The sequence below is a fragment of the Phytophthora cinnamomi genome, assembly GCF_018691715.1.
Source record: "Phytophthora cinnamomi strain GKB4 chromosome Unknown Contig54, whole genome shotgun sequence".
Lineage (NCBI taxonomy): Eukaryota > Oomycota > Peronosporomycetes > Peronosporales > Peronosporaceae > Phytophthora > Phytophthora cinnamomi.
In genome coordinates, this window is record NW_027150987.1 from 280,578 (window position 1) to 305,239 (window position 24,662).

The following is a 24,662-nucleotide window of genomic DNA, read 5'->3' on the forward strand; positions in this document are numbered from 1 at the left end:
GAAGCTCTGGAGCGCGTGGATGGTTGTCATCTATCCTATTTACATGTACTGTACCGCCGTTCGGAGCGCACCCACGTTCCCACTGCAATGCCCTCTTCTCTTCCTGCGACGCGCCTGCTGTTGCTTCAGCTTCTACGGAGTTGCAAGCGCATCCCGAGCATCAAAATGCTTGAGACCGTTGAGATTCCTGGCGACGGATGCTGGCGAAAGATGCGTAGCATGTGCAACCTACTGTCTATCGCCCCGTCCGTCGATAGCACGGACCTTATGGTCTGGCTCGCCCAAACGCAGACAGCGACACTCGATTGACACAGTTCCACCAAGCGCATCTGCACTGCTTTCGTATCGTGCGTTGCCATTGTGCAAGTTCCGCCGCCGTGTTGCAGGCGGACAAGTCGCTCATTGACAGATTGGACAGTCCATTGACACATTGCCACGCTCGACTAAGCGGGATAAGTACAATGGCGAATTCCAGAGTCACCAAGCGCTCCGCTTCCGCCCCGCTTGCTCGACGCCTTAAGACTGCATCCTCCTCGATGTCGAGCTACAACGGCGAGGGCGTACCTCTGTCAGCAGGGAGGCCAGAGTACCTCGAGTTGTCGGCCGAAGTGAAGGACTTGCTGTCCAAGCAGATCTCGGGCGCGGTGGAAAACGTGCTGGACAGCATGATGCACGAAGGCACCGAGGACGCCCACTGGCGCGGCAAGATGAGCAAGGACGACATCGTCTACTACGAGGACAAAGAGAGCGTGACCAAGGGGCAGTCGCGCTTTTGCTGCGTGGGCGCCACGGACGCCTCGGTCGAGGACGTCATCAATTTGTTTGTGGTGTCCGACACGGACATGCTGCTGCAACGGTGTCGCATCATGTACGACAACATTATGGACGCTCGGGTCTTGAGCGTGTTGGAGCTTCCGTCGGAAGAGCGTCCGATGCGCTCGTCGTACGTCCGGTACACGGCGTTCAAGACGCCTGTGCTGCTACGCAACCATCGAGATATGTGCGTGGTGGTGGCAACGGATGTCATCCAGTGCCCGGACGGCTCGACGGTGGGCTACTGCGTCTGGGACTCGCTCAACCTGCCCGAGATATCCGAGTTCGACGTGCCGCAGGGCTTCATTCGCAGCCGCATGTTCCGGTCGGGATACTTCGTGCAGAATTCAGGAGAGCCCAACGCTCAGACGAAGGTGGCGTACATTGTGGGCATTGAAGCGGGCGGCTTCGCCCCGCGGTTGGCTGCGCGCTACGTCATGCCGCGCTTCGGTGCCGTGCTCAAACGTGTCGTCTCGCACCTCCGCCGTCGACAGCTGGACCCGTCAACGTTCGTATCGCAGTCCGAGTGGACAGACAAGCGAGCAGCTCAAACCTGCGAGTGCTGCAGCAAGCACTTCGGCGCCGTGAAGCTGCTGGACAATCGAAGATACAACTGCGTCGTGTGTGGCGACGCCATTTGCCATGCTTGTCACCACGTCGAGGAAGTCGAAGTTCCGGGTGCTAGGAACATGGCGGTCGGGGTCTGCGTCGCCTGCAATACTGCCAGCCGCAAACAATCTCGACTCTCGCGCTGGTCGCGTTGGGGCTCTAGCAGCTTCTCGACCGACTCAACTGAGTCGTCGACGAGGTCTCTGCCTGCGTAGTGTTGTGTGGACTTGTGTAGTCCAGTCCTTATTCTATGAAGGCGCGTGCGCAGCACTTGATCGGACGTAACTCTGGTTGCGATGCCTTGTCATGTATTTCCTGAATCTGTACATGAATCCGAGAAAATAATGCATCCTCGTTGAAGAGCTCTAGTTAGTGTTCACTCCATCCCATGTGGCTCACTAAAGATAGTGTTAGACTGTTCATGAAGGGAGAGAAACGGAGCATTGAGGTCTTCGGTGGGTAGAAGCATACTCGATAAGCACACGCAGTGTGCAACGTCAGCGCTTTTGGCCCATAACATGTACAGGACTGCGCTTCGGGGAATATACGGAGGCAGCACCCACCCCAAGACGAAAAGCCAAGCGATTGTATCACCGGTTGTGAACGATATGGAGGTCTTTGACGATGGAGACTTGTCCAGGGGCGAAGAAGGCGACGGCTTCGGCCCTCGGGCGCACGCATCTCTGCGTCGCAACTCGAACAATGGGATCGAGCACGGCGCCGCTGTGGCGTTGAAAATCCACGACGTTCACGAAGACTCGGAGTACCAACTCCAGCGCAAGAGTGCGAGCGTCTCAGGCGACGTTGGGATGCTTAGTCGACTTGGTATGGGGCAGCTCTTCGGCGGCAGCTCGAACCAGGAGCAGGACGCGTTTGTCGGCGCCCAAGCTGGGCAGAAGTACACTGTGCTTGGACAGAAACACCAGTGGCGAAAGCATCGCGCTAGTCGATCGCGACAACTCCAGACCATTTCACCGGTCGATGATGATGCCCGACCAGTTCGTGTTCAAGGTGACACGTACAGTTCCGGGCGTGGCAGCGCCAACCCGAGCTCGACTCCATCATATTATGAGAGCCGCGCCTCGCGAGGCCCTACGTCAACGGCGTCATTTAGAGAGGGGACCACTTCGATGCAGTCCGACAGCTTTGGCCGAGGCAGCGACTTATCTCAAGGCCGCTCACACGCCAGCAGCAATGAAAGCACCGGCACGGTGGAAGACGCCGAGCGGTTCGTGGTCACTCGTCAGAGGAAGTCCACGTACTCGGCCAAGTTGCATCTACACGGCCAGAAGCCGCTTTATCTCGGTCGCTACAAGAACGAAGCAGCCGCGCTCGCTGCTTGTGAAAGTGCCTACAGCGTCATTTCGACACCACGCAAGTGAATGCTAACTGAGGCAGACACGTAGGCGACGAGAAGGCCATAAGTATTCACCACAACGACTGCGAACGTAAAATATATCACACACGTGAGGACATTCATGAGTTCGTGCAAATGTTGCAGTGCAGTTGTTGCAGCTCCTCGTACGTTACTTACCACGGCGAGACCAGAGCGATCGGATCCATCGTGGTATCCGATCGGTCAAGAGGTGGGACCTCAGCATCACTCTGACTCATCGACGATCCTTGTCAATCTCTTCACCTTGCGTCTGGTGCCCGGTAATGCAGTGCCATCCTGGTCATTCAATCTCTAGTCGTCGGTCAGTTCGCAATTCACCAGGTCTGCACCACTTGCCTCCGACTTGGACTCCTTCTTACTCGAACAGCTCGAGTATCCTGCGGCATAATGAAGCTCGGCCGAATCGCTGCATCGCTCGCCCTCGGCTTCGTGAGCCTGACGTCTTCGGGTCCCGAGATGACAGCGCAAGCCGCGACGTGCACTGCGTCGGCGCTGTCTATCCTCCCGTCGACATACAACCTCGACGTCTGTGTGAGCAACAACCTCTACTCGGTTCTCCTGGCACTCTCAGCCTCGTCAAGCACCTGCACGCTCACGGAACTTCTCGCCTTGGAGTCGAACACCCAACTACTGAACGTTGTGACGCTGGTTGAAGACATCGTCGCGTCTCCGAGCAGCATGTCGAACCTCGTGTACTCGTACATGGTGGGCACTTCCTCTTCCGACATGGATGCCTTCTGCACGACGCTGAACACGGTCATCTCGCCGTGCCTGCTGGGTCTGCTGCCAACGCTGCTGCCGGTGTTCCAGAAAGACCTGACCTGTTGCTCCGAGGTGAGCGACTTGATCGACCTGGTCGACTTCTTTGTGCCGCCCAATGTGACCACCAATTCGTTCATTTTGAACGAACTAGTCAACGGCGTCAACCAGTTTTTCTGCTCGAGCATCGGCGACACCACCTGCGGCTACAACATGTTCTCACAGATGACGTCGACCTACACGTCGTCCGAGTTCACGCTACTTGAATCCGTGGTGATGCCGTTCGTGACTATCTCCTCGGACGAAGTGTGTACCGCCATGAAGGGCGAGGTGTACACGGATACGGCATCGCTAACTTCCGCAACGACCATCGACTACTCGTGTTGCATCGACCACATGCGCCCACTGATCGAATCGATCCAAAGCGGTTTCGAGTACTTCTTTGACGACACCACGGTTGACATCCTGAATGGCATGATCGATTTCTCTGCTAGTGGCGGCAAGTTCGTCGACTCAATTCCCGGAATGGAGTCCTGCACCTTCACCGACACGTGCTCGGACCCGTCGTACCTCATTGCCCAGCAGACAGCAACGCGCACACCCGGCACCAACGATCCTGGCAAAAACGACATTGAAGACATCACTTGTACAATGGTGGACAAGTGCAATTCCGCCGGAACGGTCTGTAGTAGCGTTTGCGAAAAAGGAACGGCATCGGTCTCGTCCTGGCTCAACCAAACCCTCGCCTACCAGCGCAACCTGGCCTTCAGTGGCAAGTTGTGCTACTCGCAGATCCCCTCGACACACAACAGCGCCATCACGCTGGCGGACGGCTACGGAAATCGCGACCAGCTTTTCAACGCGAACCTGAACTCGGACAAGTCGTATTCGTATCTCAAGACGAACAACCACGTGCTGAGTCTGACGGACCAACTTGGTATCGGCATGCGGTGGATCGAAATCGATACGCACTACTTCCTGGACGATTTCCACACAGGCCACTGTGGTAACCTTGGTTCAAGCTCGGTCACGACGTTCTTCGATGCGTTCGACTCTCAGTTGTCAAAGTACGGCACGATTCTCTGGGGTCCTGAACTCCTCGGCTGCTTTCCTTCGGTGTCGGGTATCAAAACAACCGACGAAGTCACTACGCGCAGCTCAATGCAGGAAGTGATGGATTGGCTGGAGGAGAACCCGACCGAGTTTGTGGTAGTCTACATGGACACAGGCTCGGACATTTCCCGTTTGGATAAATACGACGACTTGAACACGCTGCTCACTGACATTTTCGGCGATCTTATTGTGCCGCAGTCAGTTCTCAAGTCGTTGGCATCCGATTCGTGGACTGGAGGTAGTGTCAACGACTTCGTGGACGCTGGGTATCGGGTCCTGCTCCTTGCGAATGCTGACACTGGACTTGCATACAGCTTGTACGACTTCTGTGGAGGCCACGAAGTCCTCTCAACCGACTACATTGACACCCTGCCTGACAGCTCGCGCAAAATCGACGGTCTGGAGATTTATGGCAACGACTATTTCCTGCGTTCGTACCAGGCAGAGCTGCGCTACATCTCGCTGTCGGACGAAGGAGTGCTGACGGAAGACTTCGAGACGTTCCTGAACTCGAGCAACATCGGCAACTTCGTGCGTTGGAACATGAACCTTGTAGCCACAGACATGGTCGACGGCGCTAAGATGAGTGCCCAGGCGTGGTCATGGGCTGAGAACGAGCCCATGACCACCACTTCAGGAGCTTACGTGCTCATGAACACTAGCGGCCGCTGGGTTGCTAGCACCACTGCCACCAAGACGTACAAGGCGTGCTGGAGCAGCTCCAGCTTGGCGTGGTCGATTATTGCTTATGCTAGTTCTTGTGCGAGCGGGTATACGTTCTCCGCACCGGCCGATCCGTACCAGAACTACCTGCTCAAAACGGCCATATCGACCAATGGTATCACTACCACATCCGTTGTGATTAACGCTATCCTCTCATAAGCAGCAAAAGGAAGTAGCGAGGTGGTTCCCTATGTAACGAGACAATTTCGTGAAAAGCAAACCTGTTGGCTTACCTAATTGTGTCGTTCGTCTTTTGACCACGATCAGGAGCATGAGGATTGGTAGGAGAAACTGTCTGGACGCATTGTGGAGGTGCGTAGTGAGCGATCTACTCCCATAGTTCATCAGCATTGGCATCGTAGTAGCCATCGTCGTCCTCATTATAGTAGTCATCATAGTCGCCGTAACCTCCGTAGTCATCGAAGTAGTCCGCTGGCAGCTCGTAGTCTATTGGCAGTGAGTCCGGATCGAGTAATTCAGGGTGCCTTAACTCAACCGGCAATCGACTGCGCCCTTGTTCAGACATGGACATCTCGTCGCCACGATTCACAAAAGTAATCTCGCGGTTGTTCTCCTCATCGTCCCATCCATACCACATACTAGGCTCCGCATTCGACGTGTAGACTCCCAGCTCGATGATGCTTCTGAAAGTGGAGCCACGGCGCCCAGAGGTTGTGATGCGAAAGCGCAGGTTCGGGTGCATCTTTTCACATTCTTCACCAAGGGCTCCAAACCACGAAGGTACTGCTGACTCCAAACTGGATCCACAGAGTCAAAGGTGGAGTTCACCAAGCGAAGCACAAACTTGCGTCGCTCCCACGAAAGCTCGGCCGGTGTCCAAGCTTCTAACTGCATCAGCAACTCCGAAAGAACGTTGTAAAACGCTAAACGAGAGTCATTGGGATGTCCGCCGACACTGATTTGGAACGTCCGAAGTCCTGCGAACTCGTCAGATAGATTTTGAGAAACTCAAAGACGCCGTTGCCAGAGCAGTTTATGCTGCGGAGCTCCATCATGGTTAGATACTTCAGTTGCGCAAGAGCGACTAGACCTCGGTCCGTAAACGTGCGAATTGGCGTGATGTTGCCGTTCATTCTCTCTGCGACTTCCCAGATTGAAAACTTGGTCAATAGCGGGCAGTGCTTCGCTATCGTCTCGCAGAATTGGTCGCCAAAGATGTCGATGTTCAGCACCTCTTCACCCGGAAACTCATCAATCTCGTCCTCTCCAAAGTCATCGTACCCCATCTCGTCCCCGTCAACTGGATGATACAGTTCGATTTCCAGCTCCTCTAACGCAGGACAGCCCTTCAACGCGCTGCTCGGATCCGTTGCCTTATATCCGTACCCTGGTCGCTCTGGTCGACGCGAAAAGTCCTCGTCGAGAGGTTCTCCAGCAGCTTCAGCCAACGAATCGAAGTATTCCTCCCAATCCCACAACATATTGACCCCGAAAGTGAGCTTCGTCAGCCGGGGCTTCACATGTTCCCCGAACACCCTGAAAACGGGTCTGCAAAAGGAGCCACGATCCAATGGAACTCGCGCAACTGCGTGCACTTAGCGTTAAACTCTTCCCACTGCTCCACCGTGATCAGCCAGTCGTCGCGGCTCGTCAACTTATCCAGTTCACACAGCGTCGCCTTGTACCCATCCACGTACTCCACTCCCGGACAGAACTTCACCAAATTGTCGAGCAACTCCTTGCAAGACTGGAACCGATTTCGTTCATTCAGTGCCGGGACCTTCAGTTGTCTCAATCCTCTGCTGATCCCGCTCGAGTACCAAACTTCCATCGCAGCAAAGAGTGCAGCGAAAATTGAGTCGAAGTCCACATTTCCTTGCAGCGTTTCGTCCACACCGCATAACACCACTGACTCAATATTTTTGCAGTATTTTGCTGCACTTTGCAAAATCGCCCCCACGTGTCCACTAAGCAATTGGACACCGGACAGATCCAGTCGCTGTAGTGCTGGGAGACCAGCGAACAGCACGTCCCAATTGATCTTTAAGTCTTTATGGGTCCAGGAGCGCAAAACCCCAGTGCGCAAAAATTGGCCCCCACCCCCACGTGGCGGAGCGTCGCCAATTTGGACATATAGGTCCACAACTTTTGGTCCTCTTTGAGAAATACGACGACGTATTTCCATCGACTCGGAGCGAGAGCCCGACGAATAAATGAGACTGAGTCTGGACGACTGGAAGCGAGCCACGAAGTCTTGGATGAGGCTGTTCCAGTACCTGCAGACCAGCGCGAGCGGCTTGAGATTGTCCACAGGAAGCTTGCGCCTATTCGGGACAAGGTCTTCGCTGTAGTCATGGACGGCGAACGCCACGATGGACGAGAAGAGCGGCGCAGGAAGACGCTCCATTTTTTGGTCGGTCTCTTTTGAGACCAAAGCCGAATGTGGGATTTGATTGTGGCTACATCTATTGTAGCCATCTTCAAATTATGGCTACACTTTGTTTGATGGCTACATCTCAATGTCGTCGCTGTCGTCCTCGAGGTACTCGGAGTCGATATCACTTTCCCCTTCGCCGTCGTAGAAATCGCCCTCCAGATACCAGTATCCGTCGTCGTAGCCAGAGACGTCGCTGAAATTGTCTTCGGCACTTCTGTCTTCGGGGAGTAGGTCTTCGCGATCCACGATCGTAATCCCATCGTTTGTGGCCTCTTGCTCCCAGTCTTCCCAACAGCAGTAAATTTCACGCTGCATGTGCACGGAATACAGTCCGAACTCGGCGACCCTCGAAAAACTAACACCGCTACGATTCATCGTAACAACGTGCTGACGCAAGCAAGGGTGGGCATCTTTGACACGGTTCATCAGTGTTTCCAAGTCGCGAAAATATGCCTCACTCCAGGCAGGTTCGACTGAAAAGCGAGAGTTGTAACTCCAGTTTTCAAGGCGCAGTGCAAACTTCTGTCGGCTACACGGCAGGTCCGAGGCTTCGGCAAGCTGCACTAACAGCTCCTTGACGATATCGTAGAATGCGAGTCTTGATTCGACTGGGCTCCCACCAACTGTGATTTCAAATGTTCGGGTTCCAGTAAATTCATTCGATTGAGCATTCAGAAACTCGAACACGCCTTTACCCGTACAGTTGATGCTGCGTAGCTCCAAGGACCGAAGAAACTTGAGCTTGGTGAGCGCCATGAGCCCTCGATCCGTGAACGTCACAATTGGTTTCAGCTCCTTCCTGTTGAAATACTCACCCCTCTCCGTTATCACAAAGTGAGTGACAAACGGACACTGCGAGGCCAGCGTCTCGCAAAAGTGGTCGTCAAAAATATTTTGGTTCACCATTTCCTCCTCGGGGAATTCCTGTACATCGCCCATGTCTGGGGGAATGTACATTTCACGATCCACAGCATGGTATAGCTTGACAATCAGCTCATTCAGCTTAGGGCATCCCTTCAGTGCCGCTCCAGGGTCGGTTGCAAGGAACCCGTAACCAGGGCGTTCACAGTAGTACTCCTCTTCCCAGTTGTTACTAGGGAGTGCCCCAGCAGCCCTGCTCGTGTCATGGAAATACCATCGCCAGTTCCAATACATGTTTACCCCAAACGTGAGCTTCGTCAGCTGGAGTTTGACATGCTCGCCAAAAACACGAAAGTATGGGTCCCCAAATAGAGTAGCAACCCAGTCGAACTCGCGCAAATTCCGACACGTAGCATTAAGTTTCTCCCAGTCTTCCAACGTCAGCAGCCACGTCTCCTTGCACGTTAGACTATCAAAGGTCGACAGCGATACCTTGTACCCGTCGAGTTGTTCTACCAAAGGACAAAACTTCATCACATTCTCGAAAAACTCCTTGCTAGCGCGGAATTTACCCAACCTGCTCCTCGTCGGGACTGTTAAATGTCTCAACCCCCCACAGTTCCCTTGCTCTTTCCACTGCTTTAAGGCTTCGTACAACTTCAGCAAGAGTGCTTGGATTTTGTCGTCGTTCTGCAAATATTGCTCATACGGCAGCACCAATTTGTCCAAATTGAGACAAAATGTAGCTGCTGCTTCAATTGCAGCACTAACATGGCAGCTCTCCAGTCTCATGGCACTGAGGTCCAGGGTCTTGAGCTTCTTCAAGGGTGCGAAGATCCTCGGCCAATCGATGGTGACAGTCTCCACGTTGCGGAGACCAGGCTCTATGCTAAAATAACGACTAAAGCGGTCAAATGTGCCCATGGTCACATGAAGTTCTGTGATTTGGTCCCCTCCATCCGTTGCTTTCTGGTACAACTGCTGGAGCTCTTGGTCCGATGCCGTCTCAAATTTGAGGATTAGTGTCGAGTCCCGATATTGCCGGACTATTTCGCACATCGGTGCCACCCACGCCTTGGACACATGTTTGAGTCCCTTGAGGACGAATGTGACGCCATTACGTCGATCGACGGGGAGGTTCTCGACGTAGCCCGGCACGGCGAACGCCAAGATACTCTGCAGCAACGGCAGCGGCACCGTTGGCAGCGCCTCCATGTGGACGAAGTGATTTTGATACCACGCAGTTTTGGTCCTAGCGCAAATCCCAATTTTTGCGCACTTCAACTCCGTTTAAAAATAAATTAACGCAACTACGTTCGTTTCCTACCTAAGAGATGAAAGCAGCGCTACCAACACCAAATACTCTTCACCTCTTAAATTATCGACATTGGTAGCCTCTGGAACTTATCGGCATCACCCGAGTTTGAACACGATTGTTTGTTTTCCGAAATAAAATCGGGCAAACTTTCAAACTTCAGCACTAGTCACAGCTCTCCACGACAAAAGCTGCGTTACTTTCCTCGATGTCCCAGCCATAGGATGAGCTAGGCGTGGCAGACCGTGTTCAAATCCCGAGCTCGCGGATACTCTCAAATTCTGCAGTGGCGCGCTTCCTCGTGCGCACAACCCGAAGCGTCAACGACTTGTGCTTATTCGTACCTTTCGCCATCATGCTCTTCAGCACACTGATGTAACTTTCACCCCACACAGAATCCATCACGGCGTCGCCTGAGTTACTTACTTGTTTTGGTGGGTGTATCTCAGTTCGTGAAGGTTTGCATCGGCTAGCATCCTCAGCAGCTCCTGAAGGAACACGTAAAAGTCCATTGACAAATCCCGGGTATTCTCCGCCACAGCAAGCTCTAATGTCCGTTGCACCAAAAACTCGTCGGATAAACTATTCAGGAACTGAAATAATCCTTTAGCACTACAGTTGATCGGGCGCAAGTGTGAAGTCTTCAGAAATTTGAGCTTCGCCAGGAAGCCAAGACCAGCACCGGTGAATGTCTGGATAGGATACCGGGCTTGACAAACTTCCGTAGCGACCTCCTTAATAGCAATACACTTCATCATTGGACAATACGTGGCCAGTGTTTCGCAGAAGCGGTCATCAAATGCGTCCAGATTTACAACCTCGTCGCGAGGAAACAGCCTCTTATTGCTCTCTGCAGTTATCATACAACCTCAGTTCTCGCGACTCATTGGGTGATATAAGTTCACATGAAGTTCTTCCAGAGCTGGGCATCCCTTCAGAGCGCTGGTAACATCTCTGGCGTCAGCACCGTTTCCTGGTCTCGTTGCAGGAGTAATTACGTTTGCCTCAACCCCCAGGCTTCGTCACAGGTACGAATGTAGTATTCCCAATCCCAAAACATGTTGACGCCAAACGTTAACTTCTTCAACCGGGGCTTGACAGTTTCTCCGAAAGCTCGAAAAATGGGTCTCCAAACGGAGCAACCACCCAATTGAATTCACGTAAATTCGTACATGTAGCGCAAAATGTATCCCACAAATCAATTGTCAGCGGCCAAAACTGTCGGCAAGTCAGCACGGCAGTATCACGCACTGAGTAAACGCGTCCATCCAAATACTCCACGTTAGGACAGTTCTTCACAACGTTGTTGATGAACTCGGCGCACGAAGTGAAACGATCATCATCATTCAGCGTTGGAATCGTGAGCTGTCGCAGTCCTCCGCGACAGCCAGCAGCTCGCCAGTGTTCAGCAGCTTTATAAACAGCTGCCAGTATCGAGACAATGGAATCGATGGGGTCCGGAGGAACACGCCGGCTGATCGCTCGAAATCGCCCGGGAAGAACCAGAACTTCCAAACCTGTGCAATGCTTGCCCGCAGCTTCCACGATATGCTTTACATGGGGGGGGGGGGCTCGTCAAGGTGATCAGAGACAGATCCAATTGTTTCAAATAGGTGAAATGCTGGAAAAGCGAATCCCACCCGAGATCCACAGCGTCGAGGGGCGGGGCGTCACACTTCCTGATAGCGATGGCGTCGGAATTTTCGTGAAAGTGGCGGCGGGCCACGAGTCTGCCCATGCAGACACGCAGGTCCAACACTTGCGGTCCCTTTTCCGACGCCTGCCGTTTTATTTCCCCTAATTCGGTCGGAGACCCCGTTAGATACTTGAGCGTTAGCGTGGAAGACAGGAAGTTTTCTACGATGTCGTTGATGACGGCCTGCTAAGTCTTGCAGACCAGCGCGAGACTTTTAAAACTGTCAACAGGAAGCTCGCGCTTGTGGGGGGGGTCAGGTCTTCGGCGTAGTCGGGCACTGCAACGCCAGGATGGACGACCACAACGGCCCCGGGAGATCTTGATGATAACTTTCGACTGAAATGCAGACATACATACAAGCTTGTGCTGCAGACTACACAAAAAATAAAGACATTTCACAAAAATTGTTTCACTGCACGTTGTTGCATCTTTTTTTAATTTGTTTTCCTTGTGCTTGCGAGGAGTATCAAAGTAAAAAACTACAGGTACTACCGTTACAGCGCCTCGTCATCATCATTGCCGTGATCCATGTCGTACTCGCTGTCAGAGTCGCCATCATCGTCGTCTCGAGATACAGCTTCTGAGCCTTCGTCAGGATATGGCTCACCTTCGCGGTTGACGAACACGGTATCGCGGTTGTTCTCCTCATTGTCCCAACCAAACCAACAGCTGGGATCGGCGTGCGCCGCGTAGAGACCCAGTTCGATGATACTTCTGAAGCTTTTGCCACTGTACCCGCGTGCTGTAATCCGCAGTCGAAGCGATAGGTGGGTTTCCTTGACTCGAGCTACCAGTGTTTTAATACGATCTAGATAATCAACACCCCAGGCTCTCTCCACCGAGCTGGTGATCGCGTTCCTTAAGCGAAGCACAATTCTCTGCTGCGACATCCGCAGGTCATTTGCAGGTGTATCAGCGATTCGAGTTAGCAAGTTCAAGGCTGCATCGTAAAAATCCAAATCTGTCCTCTTCAGCTCTGGCATGATCGATTTTCCACCCACGCAAATTTGAAACGTGCGCTGCCCTGTAAACTCATCCGAGAAGCCATTGAGGAATTCGAAAAGGCCGTTACCAGTGCAGTTTATCGGGCGCAGTTCCATAAAATCCAAGTATTTTAGTTGCGCCAGTGCTATCAGGCCGTGGTCCGTAAATGTATGGATGTGTTGCTGCTCAAGTCCCTCCACAATCTCCCACAATGTGATACGCTTAACTAGTGGGCAGCTGGTAGCGAGCGTTTCCCAAAACTGGTCGCAAAAAATGTTCTTGTCTAGTACTTCTTCGTCGGGAAAGTAGCGTGGGTCTGTATTCTCGGCAAACGGGTCATCTAGTTCATCTTCACTAAGTGGGTGGTAAAGCGCAATTTCAAGCTCTTGCAAACCCGGGCAGCCAAGAAGCGCAGTACTTGGATGTCTCGCGAACACTCCGTAACCCTCGCGATAATTGATGATATTGGTTCTCGCCAGCATACCCGCCTCTTTGTCCAGCTCAAAAAAGTATCGCCCCCAGTCCCAAAGCATGTTAATGCAGAGAACGAGCTTTGTAAGTTGGGGTTTGGCATACTCCCCGAACAATTCAAAGTACGGATCGGCAAACGGAGCAACGACCCAATTGAATTCTCGGATGTTCGTACACGCCTTGTTAAACTTCCTCCAGTCCTCCAAATTCAGCAACCACGCATCCTGACACGTCAGCTTATCCATCTCACTCAAGGACTGCTTGTATCCATCCAGATACTCCACCTGCGGGCAAAGCGTCGCCACCTTGTGGAAAAACTTTCTGCACGACTGGTACCTCGCCGCCTCGTTAATCGTCGGGACCTTCAGCTGCCTCAGTCCTGCTCGATGGCCCATCGGTTTCCAACTCTCAAGTCCCTTGTACACCGCGTCCAAAAGGGGGTCAACTTCGACTCCTGGACGCATTTCATGGTGCTCCTTTCCAGGCAGAATGAGAGCTTCCAGCTCTCGACAGAATTTGGTCGCAGCCTCCACCACCTTCACGGTGTGGGGACTGCACAGCGGCATCTCGGACAAGTCCAGTCGACGCAGCCCTGGCACGCGGGCGACCAGAGCGTCCCACCCGAGCTCCAGCGAGTCCAGAGTCTCCGGTAGACGCCGGCGCCGAGCGAAATGCTCCCCGAAGGAGCCGACTCGGCCCATGGAGATCCTCAGATCTGTCACCTGTCTGCCTCTTGTCAGCGCTTTTGCCCTCATCTCCAGCAGCTCGGAACGACTCGCGGTGTGAAACTTAAGCGTCAGCGTCGACTGTTGGCACTGGGCCACCACTTCGCGAACGGAATTGTGCCACAATTTGGACACGAGCGCCAGGTTTTTTAGGCCGTTGGAGGCGAACCAGAAGCTGCGCTTGTCCGGGACGATCTCCTCCGAGAAGTTGGGCACGGCGAAGCCCACAATGCTCGAGAACAGCGGCAACGGCAGCGTCGGCACGCTCTCCATGGTCAACGACTGGAATTCTGATCAAAAAGTAACAAAAAGTCTGCGACGTGGTACATTTTCCTGTGACGTGTGAACACTACCCAAAGTCTAGTTTACTGAGGTTTTCAGACCCTTCCTCGGACCGCAATCTCCCGGCGATCTACACAACGTTAGGTCAGGTGCAGGTTCCTCTAGAGCCCCAGAATCAGCACTGCTAGCAGAAGTACTACCAGAATCGCTGGAGGAATTGCTAGCAGCAGCATCGCTTGCAGATTCTTCAGTCTGCTCGGTCTGCTTGGTCTGCTCAGGGTCGGCAACATCGCTTGTAGCATCCGAGGCAGCAGCACTGGCAGACTCACTTGCAGAAGTACTAGCAGCATCGCTGGATAAAGTACTAGCAACATCGCTTGTTGAGGCGCTAGCCGCATCGCCGGCTGAGGCGCTAGCCGCATCACTGGTAGAATTGCTAGCAGCATCACTGGCAGGACTACTACCAGCGTCGCTAGCAGCACTCGCGGCAGCGCTGGCAGCACCGCTCGCCGCAGTACTGTTAGGAGCAGCGGCTTGACCACCATTGATCACGACCGCTACTTCTGACGGCACGGGGGTGGGAGCACCGACTGCTGTCAAAGTAGCATTGATTACCAGCGATGTGTCCGCGATCTTCTGGGCCACGAGCGCCTCGTGCAACAAGTAGTTCTGGTACGGGTCCGAAGGGGCCTTGAATGATGTTCCTGCAGGGCAGTCCTTAGCGAAGTCGACGATGGACCACGCTAGCTTGGCGCTGTCCCAGCAGGCCCGGGTTCCCTTCTTAGCCTTGGTGCTAGCCACCCATCGGCCATTCGTGCCCATAAGCACGTACGCACCAGCCGCTGTGGTGCTGGGTTCGTTCTCCGCCCACGACCAGACCTGAGCCCCCATCTTGGCAACGTCAGCGTTGTCAATAGCGATGAGGTTCAGGTTCCACCGCAGATACTTGGGAATGCTGTCGGCGTCCAAGAACACCGGGAACTTGTTCATAAGGGCACCCGTCGCTGTGAGCGAGATGTATCGCAGCTGCTCTGACCACGAGCGGATCCAGTTCGTGTTGCTGTAGATCGCGAGTCCGTTGATCTGGCGCTTGGCGTCAGGCAGGCTATCGATAAACTCAACCGTGAGCTCCTTCTCCGTTGTGCACATGTCATACAAACTATAGGCAGCCTTGGTCTTGGTATTCGTAAGAGCCAACACTTGGTGGCCAGCGTTGATGAACTCGTTGATACTGCCGCCCGTCCACTTGCCCTTCGCCAAATCATCCAGCGCCGTCAACGGGACAAGCAAGTCCCCAAACGTATCGGTAAACAGTGTGTCGATAGCGCCGAACTTGTCCGACCGCTTGATGTCCGAACCCGTGTCTAAGTAAACCACCACGAACTCCGTGGGGTTCGCATTGAGCCATGCCTTGATTTCATCCATCGAATTTTTCGTCAGAGGTTGCTCCGACGCTTTAATCCCGGAAATCGAAGGAAAGCAGCCCAGTAGCTCGGGGCCCCAGTTGTACGTGCCGTAGTTTCCAAGCGTCTTACCGATAGCACCGAAGAAACCCGCCACAGCGTCTGAGCCAAGATTACCACAGTGTCCCGTGTGGAGGTCGTTCAGGAAGAAGTGGGTATCAATTTCGATGAATCGAATACCAATGTCGAGCTGATCTGTCATACTCAGCACCTGGTTGTTTGTCTTGAGGTACGAATACCATTTATCCGGGTTCAGGTTCTTGTTGAAGAGCTGGTCGCGGTTTCCAAAGCCATCCGCGAGTGTAATCGCACTGTTGTGGGTAGCGGGGATCTGCGCGTAGCAGAACGGACCGCTGTTTGCCAAGTTGCGCTGATAAGCAAGGGTAGACTTGAGCCAGTCGGGAACGGCAACAGAACCTCTTTTGCACACTTGACTGCACACTGATTTGTCCCCACTGCACTTGTCCTCCAAGGTGCAGGTCGTGTTAACAAGGTCGTTCTTGCCTGGGTTCTTCGAGCCGACATCGCGGGTCACCCCTGGCTGTTTGTGATGCCCTTCGGATCGCGGCACGAAGCGCCGTCGAACTTGCAAGACGTCGTTCCTGTAAGTGTGTCAACGAACCCACCATTGGGGGCCGTGAACGAAACCATGCCGCTCAGGATGTCCCAAGTTTCATCGCTCACCATGTACTTGACGGCACTCTGGATTGTTTGAATGAGCGGTCGCATCTGGTGCACACAACACCCGAAGTTGATAGTCGTAGCCGACTTCTGCGAGGCTGTGTTCTTGTATGGGTTGCCCGACAAACCCGAACACTCTTCTCCCTGGCCGACAGTCATGAACGGCAGCACCAAGTGCTCAAAGAAATCGAAATTGTCGACCGTATATCTTCTCGTCAACTGCTCGAACATGTCAAGGCCGCACGAGTTTTTTCCCTTCTTGGAGCACAAGAACCTGTTGAAGCCGTCGATCAGCTCGTTGAGAATGAAGAACATGGTGTTTTTGTCGGGTGGCACAACAAGGTTAAACAGATCAATCAGGTCACTGATCTGCCCGCAGCACACGTTGTCCTTCTGAAACGCTGGGATGAGTTTCGGCAGAACTTTTTGGCCACACGGTCCGATGGCATTGCTGAAGGCGTCACAGAGGTTATCCACAGAATCGTCGTTTTGGGCTGCCATGAACTTGTATATGAGCGGGGAAATGTCGGCGGGGGTTGCAGCGACGGATTTGAGCAGGTTGAAGAAGTTCGTCAGGTCCTTATTCTTGACCACATCGTAAACGTCCAACATTCCACAGCTACTGAAGATAGTGCTGGCGATCGCCCAACTGATCGTTCCGACATTGTTGGCCACGCAAGTGTTCATACCGTACGCCGTCGGCAGTTTATCCACGAGAAAGCCGAATTTGTTATCCTTTGCCTTGCATTCCTGAGCCTGGACTTCGACGCGTGGGGTAGTGGACGTGAGGCCCAGTACACCCACGAAGACGGAGGCTGCGAATCGACGGAGATTCATGCCTTTCTTCGTTGCGGTGCAGCTTTTACGAAATGAGCACAGGGATTGCCTACAGAAGTTGGGGACACCGTAACCTCGTTGCGTGTATGACATAGTACTGTACATACTGTACCGTATGTACCTTTAGTACAAACGGGAGTGGCCAATAGGCGTCGAACAAAGCGGCTGACTATCGAAATGCAGTTCCGAGAGAGCAGAGCTTATCGCTTTGGTAATCCCATACGGTCCCGAAAAACGCACAAAAAACTGAAATCGTGTGGTCGTTTCGAGTCGCGGTAATGTTTTCGAAGATCACGATCAACATTACGGCGGCAGCCCTGATGTCGAGAACGTGCTATTGTGCTTTGCTAGCTCATCTCCAGTTATGATAAATCGAGGTCGATTCAATAAAATGAGGTTAATAAAAGGGTTGGGCGGAATTTACTGGACGGCTGTTGGTGAATTGGTAGGTACTAAAGCTAGGTATGCAGCCTCCACCAAGTAGAAGGATGAAAAATGTAAATGAATTAATCAAAATCAAAGCACAAAGACGACGGACAATTTATGTTCATAAAGGAGTCACTATTGTACTGGCGAGTGAACTCATACACCAATTTGGGAGGCCAGAACTCTTGGTCTACCTGGTAATTTTCGAACCTAAAGGTACCGTTCGAAAGCTCTGTATCGACCCGTTAAAAAAGCCAGTTACGAGCTCCAAACGTGTGCTCAGGCCAAACCTATACTTAAACAAGAAGGTTGCCTCCTGCCAAGACGGGGCTATGTGCCACACAGCTGATTTCAGCTGGACTCATCGGTAAAATACATGACTCGTATATTTCAATAACCCCATATAAGTGAAGCACCTCGAACGTAAATGGCTATACCTGTTAGAGTTTGTAGATAAGAACAGATGATCTTCGAGGTTGTAAAAAATTACGGTCATTTAGATTGTCCGTAATATAATCGTGGTGCTATTCAAATACGGACCTCGGTGGGCGACCGCGCTTCGCTGAGGAACCTCAAACGCTTCGTCACCGTACGCGTTCCGGGCGACCACTCCGCCCGCAGCTGTACTCTCTGAGACCGCAGGACACTTGGCAAAACGCTCGCGCCCGGATCGGCTAAGGAGATCCAGCCGTTGCTGAACGTCGACCAAAACACACCTGTGCGTACGCACCATGAGCATCCTTTTATGGGGCGTTTGGTAGAACATAGCGAATCGGAAAACGGCGCGGTGTCAGTGGCGACTGGTAATGTACAATGCGGTGGAGCCAGCCATATTCGCGCTGGCCTTGGTAACGCTTGGGGATTTGGTTTTGGAGACTGAAGATGCACCACGTTATATGCAACTACTGTATTAGCTCATCTCGCTAGTACAATACCCCTCACTGCAGGCTTCGTTTTGGGTGAATCTAGCTGTTTTGCCTGCTTTGGCAAGATGATAGTTGCTGTGACCCAAACAACTTGGCCTCTTCGACGTTTACTGTTGTTCATTTTCTGAATTGGCAGTTCGATATCTGGAACACATCGACAGCCTTTACACATAACAAATTAGCCGTTGATAGACCAAGACTGCGAGCTCGTTGCTCAATTTTACTCATCTAGAACTTCAACGCCAGTCTTTTGCGCAGGTTATGATCCACCAAGTGATTTGGTTGATACCACCGAAAACGAGGAAGTCTTTACCGAATGTCCTCAGGGAACAAATTGCCTCCCCAACTGGCCGCTGACTGATTTGAGCGTAAGATCTCCGATCCACGTGCATTTTCTAGTCACTCCATAATCGAATCTTCAATGCTATTACCAGGCGGAACACCAGCATGAATAACGCGCTCTTCCAATTATAAAGTGGCTCCAGACATCGAGTGCTCATATCGATCGTTATGAGAGTCGATTTTTTCATATCTGCTTGTCAACTATCTATTAGTTCTTGAATAGAAGTTTGGGCTGCACAAACTCTTTAGAGAATTATAAGGTGTGGTGGTATACCTGTAGGTTGAGTATCACTATCTATCCCATCTGTGTTGACAACCGAGCCCTGGTGATAAATTAAATCAGAATGAGAAATAATGGTGGCTGGAAAAGGGTTTGATTTTGAGATGTTGGCGAACGAAACCCACATGACAGCTAATTGAGGCTAGCGCAAATTCTGCAATAAATTGAGCAGGTCGAGGTAATCCTGGGAAGCAAAGCTACTTTTCGTTGAGCTGCCTTGTTGCCATTAGTAAATGGGAAAATAGCGAAATCAGATTTCAAACTCGGTAGACCGCTTACTGTTTATTCCAACAAACTTATTTCCAGCTGCACCATGTCTTAAGTGCACGTCTTGAGCACCTCCGGTGACCCATCCAACACAACAACCACCGGCTGCGGACCTTGCCGAATAAAATGTAATGTCCCTTTGTTCATGGAGTGCATTCCGATATCATTGGCATCCGTTCCACGGCGAACAAGCTCAGTCACAAAGGATGGTAGTTCTTACCACCCATCGTAATACCTTGATGAAGCGCTCCTACTGATCATTACCAGGAAATAGATGTGTATCGAAGACGTCAACACCGTATGAAGCCCAATGCATTCCTATCACATCAACATTTAGTTAGCTCTTCCAATTTATTGTGCGCATAGTCATTCATACATAGCTTTTACGGAGTGCAATAATGGGCAGATTTCGGGAGAGGTCGGATTTGCGTACACGTTTCGCGGGTCTCGAGTTCGGGTTCCCCGTTGATCGTTTTGATTGTGCGTGAAATACACACAGAGAACATCCTAGAGCCATTTCAGTGACATCAAATTCAAGACAGGATCATGCATGTCCTAGCAAATGTAATATCCCTCGAGGAACTAGTAAGCATTGGCAGGGCAACTTGCTTTTGTGGAGTAGCGCTCAAGTAGAAAATTGTAAGTTCGCCCTCGCACAAACTCATTACATCCTATTCGCAGTCGTGTCGGGCTATTTCCCGGTTCTTGAGTGGCGTATCTTCGAAAAAGGAACTTATATATCGTCCCTGCAAACGCCAGCGTTGGAGTCTAACAGTGACGTCCCGTTCGTAGCGCAGGCGCATCGTCTCCCTCAGGCGTACGGCGTTATCGGGCCGTATTTTGCGTGGCGTAATAGGGTCTACGCGGTCTTGTGCACGGCGATCATCGGGCCAGTACGATTCTTCGACTTGAGCAGTGCGTTATCAGGTGCGTCTGTACGGTACCGTTTAACGAGCCCTCCTATTATGCACGGGGATGAAGGGGGGGGTCGTGAACCACCATACGTCGGTGGGTGACTCATTGCTTGTGGCCAAACTTGCCGACGTTTAGTAATTCCCCTGAACCGAGAAGATCCGCAGATGAGACTGTAGGTCTTTGTGGTGCAGAGAAATGTTGGGACTGAACCCTAATGGCACTGGCTACCTATGGTTGCTAAGCTTTCCATTTCATAGCTTGCGTCTTTTGTTTTCTTTCATTTTTTTCTACTAAATGCCTCTGACCGCTAGCAAGCAAGCCCGAGCTAACCCTACTTCTGTCGTGCCTCCCACCGCCGATCGTCAACCTAATTTACAGCCCATAATCTTGGATCCCGTGTGACGCGGTTTGGGAGACGGGATCTTGAGTTACGGAGGCTGGGTGATGGGCTGTTCATAGACGGGTGCCAGACCCAGTGTTGATTTAGCACTGTTCCTGAGACGGTCAGATGCATGCGCCGCGTTGAAGCCCATCGATCCGTCAAACCTTTTCGGCAAAGTCGACAGCGTCACTCTCCATCCATCGTACCGGCTTGTCCTATGTTCGGAACGCCTTCTCGGGGATACTGGCCCACACTTGTACAGACTCGGTGGTAATGAGCATTTTTCAACTTTGATTTGATCACGCCCTTGTCCGACTGCCTGTGTAACCTTGCACTCAATTATACTGAAGCTACTGCTGAGCTCGCGAGCAAAATCCCTCTGCATCACTCCATGAAAATATTGGAAGGGATTATAAAATGCTGACCGATGACCAGCGTACGCAGAAAACCTGTGATAGAATCCAGTGTTGTTTTAGTCGCACAATCCACGTCATGAAGCCACATTCCGTTATCTGATCGAAAGGAATAGGGTGATTGTTAGGCGTCTCAGACAATGCACGTCTAATTGATGTTTTACCAGCAACACCACTCTCGCTAAACAGCTTTGCGGGCAAACGCGGTTTCTGTCCGGCAGACAGTTCTTGCAGCGTTTCGGTCCCGGGCCGAGACTTGCCCAGCGTTCTTCGCATGCGCCGTCTTCTTGTTGCGCGGAGCCCGGCTCCGCACGGTGGTTCTTCTGGTCCAGGCCCGGCCATGGACAGTTATTCGCCGGCGGACCCTGTCCGCGGGCGCGCGGTATCAAGCCCGGCTTGACCGCATGTTTCTTCGTGAAGCCCGGCTGCACGGTAATGTGTTCCTACGCCGCCAGACCCTTCTGTGGGCGCGCGATATCAAGCCTGGCTTGATCGCATGGCGCTTCGCCGTACAGCCCGGCCGCACGACAGCGTGCAAATTGCGTCAGTACGGGACGTTTGCAACCGTCCGCACTGTTTGCAGTGTCAACTCCCGGAGTTGACACGCCTTCGTCACCTCGACGCCATTCATTGGCGGAGCCCCTCATGACCGAGGGTGCGTCGACTCCCGGAGTCGACGCGTTGTCGTCGACCTGACCTCTCGGGTCAGGGACTGTCCTATGTGTACTTGAACGCGAGTGTTGGTTCCCGGAACTGACACATCTTCACCTTCCGACGTCGGCAGCACCGCCGACGTGGATCCCACTTGTGCGCATCCCTGCGCATCCCCGCGCACCCCTTGGGCACTCCGGGACAGCAGCATTAAGCACTGTCTCGACTGGCAAGTCGCGTGCACCTGCTGGTGCGTGCGCTGCCGTAACAGGATCATCGCTCTCCGTTCCGCAGTCGCGACCGAAGCGCACGAGCGTGTGCTTCTTCCAGTCAATTACCGGATCATGCCGTACAAGCCACGGCATTCCATAACAACGTCGAACTTATCGTCCAGGTCCAGGACGATAAAGTGTTCGACAAACACACGCTGTTTGTACGAGAAGCGCACGTTCACGACGCGGTTCTCGGTCTTCATGTTGCCAATCGAACTTCCAGAAGACTTCGAGGTACCTTTACCTCCTCGAAGTCAAGGCTCGGTAAACTCCGCAGTCGAACAAAGTTGCTCGACGTGCCCGAATCTACCAGAGCGCGAAGAGAGTCGCTCGTTCTCTTCGACGTTACCTTCAAGATGACCAGGTTCGGCCTGTCATCTTGCTTCTTGCAGCAAGATCTGGTCTTCCTGGGGGCTGCAGTCCTCAGTGTCGCGTGCCCAATGTTGGCACGCGTGGCTGTATTACCAGTAGGGCGCCCCGCGCCTACTGGATGTTCACGTTTTTTGTTTGTTCGCGGCGATGCCCGGCATCGCCACGACGGCCACCATTGCAGTGCACGGGAGACGTGCACTCTCTGGCAAAGTGACCGATCCTTCCGCAACGGAAACATCGCACATTACTTCCGTGCTGCTGGTGACGAGCAGCCGTTGTATTCGAGAGGTCCATTGGTTCCGGACCTCCCGTGCTCACTACCGTGCGCGGTAGCTACCTCGGCACGTTCGCATTCAGTTTAGCCTGCCGCAGGCTAAACCCTTCTTGCATTGCGAGACTAATCGCAGCTTCGAGAGTACTCGGGTACTCTCGGAAGAGATAGGTCTTCACAGGCCCATCTCTCAGTCCCTTCATGAACGTTACGACCTTAGTCGCCTCGTCTATCGGGTTGGTCACGATGTTCGAGACCAAGTACCGTGCACGCTGCGCGTAAGCATGGACGTCATGCTTACCCTGCTGCAGGTCGAGGAATTCTGCCCTCGACCGGAACTCGTTTTGCGGGGGCTCAAACGCTTGTCTGAGCTCCTCTTCGAATATCTTATACGTGCTGAAGCACGTAGGATCTGAGAGTCGGCGTCCGTACGCCCAACTCCTCACTCGTCCGCCAAGGCAGGACATGGCGAACGGGACCTTTGACAGCGGGTCGACGATGCGTCGAGCCGCTATGGCTGTGTCGAGCTCGACAAGCCATCGGAGGAGAGGCTCGCCCTCTCTTCCCACGTAATTGCTTACGCTCAACTTTAATGGTTGAGTACGCGGTGTCGTCCCTGACGACGCCGTCACTGAGGAAGCAGCATCACGCTGCTCCTTCATGATGAACCCCAGAACAACACCGTGTTGCTCCGTCGGCGATAGCGTACGCAGAATCGTAGCTATCGCGGCTTCTCCAATGACTGTTGACAGTCGTTGGAGGGCTTCCCACTCTGGGTCAGACAGGTGGGGGCAGTCAGCGCGTGCAACATGCGTTGCAGGCGTGTTGGAGCTCTCCATGGGCACCTCCGTGCTCATGTGGTTCTCGACTCCGCGTTCGTACACCTCGTACGAACGTCAAGCAGTCGGTCGTTGGACTACAAAGTGCTACCAGGTGTAGTGGGTCTAACTTGACTCACTACTTTAGCTTACGCGTTGCGCTACGTGTATGAGGAATCGTAAGTACTTAGTAATTACTTAGGTTAATTATATTTGAATACACAAATATAAGTTAAATCAGATAAGGTTCCAAGTGACTTCGATTAGGTAAAATGAGAACTGTATTGTTTGTAAATTGATCTTCCTCCTAAATCTGCTAAAAATGTTTATCGTTTCTGAAAGGGGTTGGCAGCGGCTGGCTGTCAGAGCCCCGCTAATATGCACGTCTCTAATTGGTAGAAAGATGCTGCTTTCTACCAATAGGATCTTTGTGTAGGTGTGGATCACTGATTGTGGTGTCTCACTTCAATGTATCCATTGGTGTGCCTTACACCAATGTGAGGAAGTATCTAAAACCTTTAACAGATATTTATCTGTTAAACCATAAGTGACAATTGTCGCGCACAAGTGACTGTTGTCACTTGTGACCGTTGTCATGCACACGTGACTGTTGTCACTTGTGTGTGTATGAAACCCCGTTACAGTAGCGCCACGTCACGCGTGGTGCGCGTTCCCGGATTCAGGGGTTGGAAGTTGAATGTGCGTTGTGAAAATTATACCTACTAACGCTAACGAGAATGTGCCCGCTTTGAGTCCTGATGGAGTCGGACGAGGTCGTGGACGCGGACAAGGTGACCAAGAAGTGCCAAGACCGTTGCAACTCCCTGTCCAGCAACCGGAACCCGAGCAAGATCCTGCAATGTCGACGGAGATCGAGTGACAACAGGTGCTGGCCAAACCATCGCGTCCGACATCATCACGTTCGACGCCAAGACGAGCTCCTCAAGCGCTGGCTCGGGAAACGTGCTCTCATGCTGGACAATGACAAGCAAACTACGGCTACTTGCCATCGCTGCAAGAAAGGGGGTCACATCGCGCCAAACGGTCCGTCGAAGTAAGTTCGCCGCTTTCAAAACTGGGTCTTGTAACGCACTGCCTTATATATTTCTGGTTTCGTAATTTATTATCGGAGCACGTAATTTACATTTTTGGGTACGTATTACGGGACGACTTACGGGACTACTTACGGGACGACTCACGG

General features: G+C 52.6%; 4 protein-coding genes across 4 annotated transcripts; 2 read left to right on the forward strand and 2 right to left on the reverse strand.

Moving 5' to 3' along the window:
* Window positions 1–536: 536 nt before the first annotated feature.
* IUM83_13393 (Sentrin-specific protease) lies at window positions 537–1,637 on the forward strand (the record flags this gene model as incomplete). The annotated part of the gene is made up of 1 exon (XM_067938066.1): window positions 537–1,637. One exon carries the CDS (start codon window positions 537–539, stop codon window positions 1,635–1,637), a length of 1,101 nt encoding a protein of 366 aa, XP_067788304.1.
* A 303-nt stretch (window positions 1,638–1,940) lies between these two features.
* On the forward strand, window positions 1,941–2,804 carry IUM83_13394 (uncharacterized protein; the record flags this gene model as incomplete). The annotated part of the gene is made up of 1 exon (XM_067938067.1): window positions 1,941–2,804. The coding sequence occupies one exon, from the start codon at window positions 1,941–1,943 to the stop codon at window positions 2,802–2,804; it is 864 nt and encodes a 287-aa protein (XP_067788301.1).
* A 559-nt stretch (window positions 2,805–3,363) lies between these two features.
* Window positions 3,364–3,579, reverse strand: IUM83_13395 (uncharacterized protein; the record flags this gene model as incomplete). Its single annotated transcript, XM_067938068.1, has 1 exon — window positions 3,364–3,579. The coding sequence occupies one exon, from the start codon at window positions 3,577–3,579 to the stop codon at window positions 3,364–3,366; it is 216 nt and encodes a 71-aa protein (XP_067788302.1).
* A 4,304-nt stretch (window positions 3,580–7,883) lies between these two features.
* On the reverse strand, window positions 7,884–8,186 carry IUM83_13396 (uncharacterized protein; the record flags this gene model as incomplete). Its single annotated transcript, XM_067938069.1, has 1 exon — window positions 7,884–8,186. The coding sequence occupies one exon, from the start codon at window positions 8,184–8,186 to the stop codon at window positions 7,884–7,886; it is 303 nt and encodes a 100-aa protein (XP_067788299.1).
* Between the last annotated feature and the right edge of the window lie 16,476 nt (window positions 8,187–24,662).